At 40.9% G+C, this 8,106-nt stretch overlaps 1 protein-coding gene across 1 annotated transcript in view; it reads right to left on the bottom strand.

Annotated features, from left to right (window-relative positions):
* Positions 1-364: 364 nt before the first annotated feature.
* Positions 365-8,106, bottom strand: part of LOC310961273 (double C2-like domain-containing protein alpha) — a gene marked incomplete at both ends in the record, with an annotated part of 19,467 nt that continues 11,725 nt past the window's right edge. Inside the window, 4 exons of the mRNA XM_083933291.1 lie at positions 365-501; positions 1,473-1,569; positions 1,868-1,949; positions 4,782-4,981. Coding sequence (XP_083789417.1) covers positions 365-501; positions 1,473-1,569; positions 1,868-1,949; positions 4,782-4,981 — 516 coding nt within the window. The remainder of the gene's footprint in view (positions 502-1,472; positions 1,570-1,867; positions 1,950-4,781; positions 4,982-8,106) is intronic.

Genomic DNA, 8,106 nt, shown 5'->3' with positions numbered 1-8,106 from the left:
CCTCACACGGTTCCAATTTTTCTTGTTGATTGAGATCTGGACAATTTAGAGCAGCGCAGATTGATTCAAGTCCACAAAAGGGACATGAATGAATCCCTATGAATATTATTAGGACAATTCTCACGCTGTACCCGGATTTGCATCAGCTCTATTTAGATCCAAGATTAGAATATTGATCTCTGAGTGTGCCCCCCCCCCCTTTGGGTATGTTGTTTTGAATTATGATCTCATTTATGACAGAAAGTAAGTCGGATATGAATCCTTCATAGTCATGCAGAACATCCTCAGAGCATGCGATGAAACGTCTCTCTTCAGGCAGTCTCTCTCTCCCTCTCCAGTGTCAGTGCAGGGGAAGAGGATCAAGTCATTCCTGCAGTGTGGATCCAGGCAGCTCGTTGGTCAGCGTGTGCCAGCGCTCCACCTTCTTGCCCTTGTTCTTCAGGCAGTCTATCCAGTGCTGCAGAGTTTCTCCCTGTGAGTGGCACCCTAAGGACACACCGCCTGACCAGTGCAGAGACAAAAAGGACAGTCAGTGTTTGAAGAATTATCAGAATGCAGATCATGTAGTTGTTGGCATTACTTTTGGAGATTGTTGGAAGAGTAAGCATAATTAGCTGCAGCTTCAACCCACACCTTTTTGGTCTTTTGAGAATCTTCTACATTGTGTTAATGGTTTTTTGTGTTATGTACTGATTTATTAATTGCATGTTTTATTGTCCTTTTTCCGAACTGTTTGTGTAAGTTTTTACAGACAAAAATATGTTTGAGGAGGTTCAAGGAGCTAAACATGTTATTTTCCTGTTCCAGCCAAAATCCACTTTAAAATAGGGGTCATTAATACTTTAAGTACATTAAGTTTTTAATTGATTCTTGATTGCAATACCAACTTATTTCTCCACATTCATGCAGTTTTTCTCCCTTGGTTTTATTCGATTGTAACTTTGTTTGATGATACAAAATTGGCCATCGGATAGAGCTGAACCATGTGGAAAAAAGTGTTACAATCTCTGTACTTAAAATCAACTTGAGTGATGGATAATAAGTAGCTTTTTTAAAAATGTAAGAGTTAAAATGACTGAGGATAATTATTGCATGGGATTTTTATAACTTCAGAAAAGTTGAGGCCAAACTGGATTAGTTGAGTGAGAGAGAGAGAGAGAGAGAGAGAGAGAGAGAGAGAGAGAGAGAGAGAGAGAGAGAGAGAGAGAGAGAGAGAGAGAGAGGTGCTAGAAAATAACACCAGACTTCACTGTCACCTATTGTAAGAAACAGAAATCTTGACTTTAGATCCCAGTAAAAGAAGAAGTGGACAAAAAAAGTTATTCAAACAGGTGTAAATGTAATTACTCCGACTCATAGAGCAAGTATACTTTAAATACTGTGTATGTGTGGTATCATCTGCCATGGGTACAACATAATTGGACTGCTAATGAAGCAGCCAGGCAGCTAATCAGAAAATAATTAGAAGTCACCTATGAAGTCATTGGACTTTCCCAGGTCGTAGTCCCACACCGTGACCTCCAGCGTCTTGGTGGCTAACTCCGAGAAGGTGATTTCATAGAAGAATTCCTGGGTGAAAATGAAGAGGTGAAGAAACGAGTGAACAAGAGCAAAAAAGGTCAGAAGATCACATCTAACAAAAGGTTTGTCTTCCTCTAATAGACCTCTAGAACACTCACTAATGAAGCAACACATAGTAATGTTCAAACTGTAATTGGCTGTCCTAAAAAAAAGAGGTTGCAGAGACTTTGCCTGTGGTGTCTCTGAGGACTGAATACATCTAAATGAGCTGTCCCTTTACATTCAGCCACTGCACATGTGCTTCTCGCTCCCACAGTTACGCACATACACGAATATGGATGTCTACCTCATTAAACTCTGGGTTCAGAGTCTTCTTTATGACTGCTGTTTTGTGCTTGGACTTCTTCTGGACGTCTGGCTTCAGGTACCTGCAACAGAGGAATGTGATAGCATCGTACATGAGTCTGGTCATTACCATCCACAGGTTCATTGTAGGTTACTGCTGGAGAGAATAGGCGCAAGCACTAATAGTGACGGCACAACAGTGCTATGTAGAGGTTGGAGTAGGTTCATGCATATAGAAAATCATTAGGTTCACTCAGGAACGGCTGTCAGTAGTGGATAGACTTAGTGGACTTTTCAGTCCGGTCACTCTTTTACCTTGTTCTCAGAGACTGATGGATGATTCAGAAAGAAAACTTTTACTTAAAGACAGGGCTGGAAGTTAGTGTAAAAAGTTGTTTCTAGTATACTTGCACTCTTTGTATTTAAGAGTATTTATACATTAGGTATTTTTTACTGTACTTAAGTCCAGTTTTAAGGTAGTTTACTTTACATGAGTATTTACATTTTATCTTTCTTGTAGCCTGTGTTTACTCCATTACATTTTAGAGGAAACTATTGCATTTTGACAAAGACACAAGTCATAATGGCAGACAAGTTCAGTGAAGGTCATTTGAATAGAATTCAATAGCTGATAAACATTTTTTGTTGGATTCAACATATGACAGTGACTCAAAATTATGTTTTATCATCAAAGTGATGCCTAAGTGTAGTTCTAGCAAAAATAAAATGTTCCAAATCTTTCCAAAAGGTGATACAAAATGGACACTTATAAAATAAATGGATGATATGTTATCTTTTTTACAGAAGGAATAGTTAGAAATTAAAATTTTACGTGACGCAAATCAAACACATCTCGACAGGTGCATGCTGGGTCTCTTTGGCTAACATGCTAAAATGCACATGTGCTGAGTGGACTGGTTATATGATGCTTTGAACCTTTGACCATGCAGAGAAGTTATATCCGTATATATGCGGAGCAGATCGAAGAGGACGTTGCACTGCTCATAATGACGCTCGGGCACGTGAGTACAACGCATCCATTCCACAGAGGAGAGCAACCACATTGCCAGGCAACTTGGAAACATTGTAAATGCTTTCATTCTGTACCCCTCAAATCGCCCGTAGGTGTATTATTTTCAATAATAAATAGCTTTTAAGGAAGATTCTACATAGTCAACCTTTAAGTCTATCATGTAACATCATCATGTAGCTTAGGCCTACATTTCTTTTTTTACTGTCCCTCCAAGCCTGTCCCTTTTCAAAATGTAACAATGTTCACTCAGAGTAATTACATTATAACTGAGCTAATTTTACTTTGATCCGATCAGTCCTTTTTTTGCTTATCCTTGAGTAAAAAAAAACGTAACAGTCGAATCACAATATTCTAGTACTTTATTTTTGTACGAATTAAAAGCACAAAATATGAAATAAGCTAACCGGCTCCATATTTCCCGTACAGACGTGACACAGTGATTTCCATGTTCTCATCTAACGCAGCAGGAAAGTGAAAAGCTTATTTCCCACAACGTCGACCTATTCCCTTGAAGTTTTAATATATAATTTGTGAGTATAAACAGTATGTGACTGTGAAGACTTATCACCAACACAACAGATTGGAGAAGCTCAGCATTCCTTTTGTGAGGTGTGTCATTAAATTCTCAGGATATTTTTAAGCCAGCTGGAAAAAAAGCATGTCGAAAATCTCTATTCACATTTGCTTTCCACCCACCACCCACAGCCTCGGAGAGCGTATGTTCCCACACGCTCTCAGACACAACGAAGCATCTGGGAAAAAGCTCCTGCCAAAGGGCAGAGATGTGAGCATGCATCCAAAATCAAACAAGGTGCGTGATGTATTTGCTGTGGATGTGTGAAGGCTGAATGCGTAGGCTCGATGGATGTAAAGAAGGAGGGAGAGTGTATACGCCGTGACGGGGAAGGAGAAAGGGGACTGGTGTGTACAGGAGTGAGGCAAGCGTGATGGCATGCCTAGATTTATGTGTGTGTGTGTGTGTGTGTGTGTGTGTGTGTGTGTGTGTGTGTGTGTGTGAGAGAGAGAGACTGGAGGTTGTTTAGTGTTTTTTCTTGTTCCAGAACCAACACTCAGAACAGAACATTCAGTGAAGAAGAGGGGGATTTCAAAGCTCATTTATCTAGTTTCTGTCAGCGTTTATCATTCAACCCAGGGACCCTCCTGTCCTCTCTGACAAACAACACACACACACACACACACACACACACACACACACACACACACACACACACACACACACACACACACACACACACACACACACACACACACACACACACACACACACACACACACACAGTATCGCTTTTCTGTATCAGTGAGTAATGCAACTGCACGGACCTCTATGGCACCAACAATTGCACTCTCCTCCATGATACAGTACGCCCATAACACTAGATCATGCCACTGCCTTTCAATCACTTTTGAAGGCTGTCTGTACACACACACACACACACACACACACACACACACACACACACACACACACACACACACACACACACACACACACACACACTATAACCATTATCTCGGAGAGTAAGTAATATGTTTCACAATGGCTTCCTCTTGTGTGAAAGCTTTCCTCATTTGTCACTATTACCTTGCGGGGATCGACTTGAGCCATTTGTCACTCAAGAGTGGCGACAAAAGGTGATTCATGGGGTCAATACGAGCCAACGGCCAGTTAAGACCAAATGCAGGTAATAAGGTGGAGGGAGATTGTGGCTGGATAGGTCATTTGGAAATTGTTCTGAAATGAGTGTTGTGAAATCCATCGGCTGTGTTTTCATTATTCAATCCCTCAGGTGGAAACATGACTCTGTTTTATTTGATCCGATACTTCGTGTCATTCAGTCAGCGGTTTTGTTGGCGTTCTTACGTTTTAACGTAGGGGTCCGAGTAGCCGTTGACGTCCATGGCCGCCAGGTGGGCGCAGCGTTTGACACCCACGCACAACCCGCCGCGAGCCCTCTCCTTGGCCTCGCCCTTCACTTCCTCATCACTGGCCGGGGGGAAGAACTGCAGGCAGAGCAGCAAACGGCCTCTTTCCTCCAGACTTCTCTGCTGCTCAGTCTCCCACTGAAGACAGAAAGAGATACACAGAAAAAAAAAAACATTAGATTTGTAGCTGCTACATTAGTGACTTAAAGGTCTCATGTTATGATCAGTTCCATACTTGTACTTTGGGTTCCCAGTACAACATTTACATGTTTTAATGTTAGTTAAACACATTATTTTTCTCAGAGGGCCTGTCTGAATATACCTGTATTCACCCTCTGTCTGAAATGCTCTGTTTTAGCGCCTGTTTCTTTAAAGCTGCTTTCAAACCGCTGTAACTTTCCGCCTCCAGGCAAGCATTTGCCGCCCACATGAGTGCGCACAGACTGTGCTCTGGCGCCTAGCTTTGCTTTTTTGGGAAATACTTTTGAACATAGGCTGTTGACAGGGCACAGTCAGTGTGAACAGCGTACGCCCCCGTCTTAAAAGGCACTCTGATTGGTCAGCGTTTCCTCGTCTTCTGCATCCTTGCTCTCAGCGTCTCTGCACTGTCATTGCATCTGCGGAATAACTGTAACAGCACTGTAGCGACCCTTTCTACTTATATATAGTACAGGTGTGACATCACAATGGCACAGAAGTCCTGACGTATAGTTTAAAGACACAGTTTCTAAATACGGGCTGTGTGCATTTACGTGTGGGTTGAGCATTTTGTGGTACCTCGACCTGCTGTATAATAAAAAAAGACATGATGTCACTTTTTACAATATGGGTACTTTAAAGTTCAGATTTCAAAGGAGTCCTCATCATTTATATTGAATGATGAGTCTTGTGCCATGACCTGCTGATGAAACAGGCAACAATATTCAAGTTGTTCATTGAATGCTGCTTTAATCAATATTTTTATGTCACCTGATGACTATGTGTAATGTAAAAGGGTTCGCTTTGCGTGATTAACCCCAGAGAATTATCACCTGAGCAGCACTTCCTCTCAGGTCTATAGAGCTTTTTACAGCCTTCCAGGTTATCATTTTTGTTTTACAGCCCACAACCTGACAGGGAAAGTTCACTCGCACTGCGGTCACCAGCGTTGTTTTGCATCTGGCAGCTGTTGTCAGTTAAAAAACTCTCAGTGTTAAAAACCCACTTCGCACAACCTGCTCAGCACCAAACAGATGGGCACAGTAAGCAACTGCTGGTGAACATCGTGGAGCCTTTAGTCACTATGTTTCCCTCAGGACTGAGTACAGAGCAAAGCTAGCGGAGAGTGAATAATGGATTTGTGGACTCAAACATGACTTCAAATGAATATTGCTGTGTCTGTAAGATGTGTAAAGAAGCCACGCTCGAATACCAACTTAAAAAAGTGATAATATATCAGTGCTGTGTTGACTAAAGACAAAAAATAGCCATTAATGCAAGTTAAAAGCTGCAGTAAAAACTAGGGATGGGAATTGATAAGATTTTATTGATACCAATGCAATTATCGATACTGCTTATATCTGTTCGATTCTTTATCGATTCCCTTTTTGATTCCTGATATAAGTCACCCTACACAGGTTTTCAGCTTTTCAACCGTTTCATTACAGCTTTCTGTTTTATTTGAACCTGCTAAGCCTGCCTGCGAGGCGCTAACGTCATTATAACCCCACACTAAGGACCGTTTCTTCACAGACGTGTGAGTTTGACGGCATCATTTTGCAACGCGCTGTCAGAAAAACATGCCAGCATTGATGAAAGGAATTAAAATGCTTGGAGGGATACGATTTATGTTCTGGTTCCATTTTGATACCCGTTCTTGATTCCCATCCCTTGCAGAAACAAACTGTGGCAGAACAGCGTCGATCTTCCTGCATCAGCACAGCAGAAATCAATGCACGCTTATGTAACTTTTGCTACAGGTGACAGGAAAGAAAGCTAATACACAGTGTAGCAGAGTTCTGTGCAGGCCTCCTATCATGTCTTTAAGACTGAACCCAACCATTACTGCCAAATCTGAGACGGAAAACAAATCAACTCAAGGTTATATTTTTGCTGTATTTCATCCTTATCGTATAACCCTGTAGCTGCAAAACCCCCGAGTGCACTGAACTGAGCAGGGTGAGTTTCATCACCAGCTGTGACAGAGATGCTGGTCTTGTTTTCCCCTTGTGACCCGGTTTGTGTCTCTGTGTGTGTGTGTCATTGTGGCAAAATGTGATCCTGGAGACCCCTACTGTAGCGGGAACTATTGTCAGTGGACAGATTTCTCGCTGAGAAAACGCCAGTGTCGTGCAAGTTCCTATCACAAAACAGGTTTATAGTTGACATCAAAATGACGGCTGTTTTTAATAACAAGTTGACATGCAATGATTTGTGTGAGACAGTGGTTCATTTTGTGTTGTTTAAACCACTAGATAGCAGTGTCATAATTAACTTTAGACATTTGACTCGTCCACTCGAACATAACAATGCATCCATAAATATGGCCGTTATAAGCTGCTGGCCCATTCTACCTATACAGGCGTTTTTTTTATCGGGGATGATGTTTTATGTGCATATGTTGTTGTGTTCTAGAGGTCGACCGATATGGATTTTTTGACGGTGACGATGCTGATCTTTAGAAGTTAGGGCAGCTGATGGCCGATTTTTCTTTTTTCCCCCCATCTGATAAAATATCACAATTCAATAATAGCAAATAGTGCAAAAAATGAAAAATCTTAGCAACTACTGCATAATTTTTTACAAGGTTAGTATTTTATTTTTTGACGTATTTATTATATAAATCCATTACAATCTAATATATTTTTAACAAAAAAATAGTAATCGTACAGGGCTTAAATAGTTTTAAGCATCTTCCCAAAACGGTCCTGAAGCACGTTTTTTGTTTGTTTGTGACACTGTCGCAATGCAAATAGCTGTAATCTAAGTGATTGAACAAATATATAATCAAAACCGTAATAATAACATCTTTGTTTACTCATGTTACACGATTTACGTGAGCAGACTCTTGTGATGAGCGTGCACTAAACTAAACAGATGATAATCTGCTTAATCTGCTCATGTGTTGGCTGATGCAGATTACTTAAACATAGCAAAAATCAGCCCAGATTGTCTACCTCTACTTTATACAATGACAGTTTTCCTAAAATTACATTTTAAAAACCTCATAATATCGCCTTGCTTACAGTCTCGCCTGTATCCTGATACGTATCGCTTCACTAGTT

Source organism: Echiichthys vipera (assembly GCF_963691815.1).
Source record: "Echiichthys vipera genome assembly, chromosome: 18".
Lineage (NCBI taxonomy): Eukaryota > Metazoa > Chordata > Actinopteri > Perciformes > Trachinidae > Echiichthys > Echiichthys vipera.
Note: the sequence above shows the minus strand (reverse complement) of the source record. Positions and strands in the feature narration are given on the sequence as shown.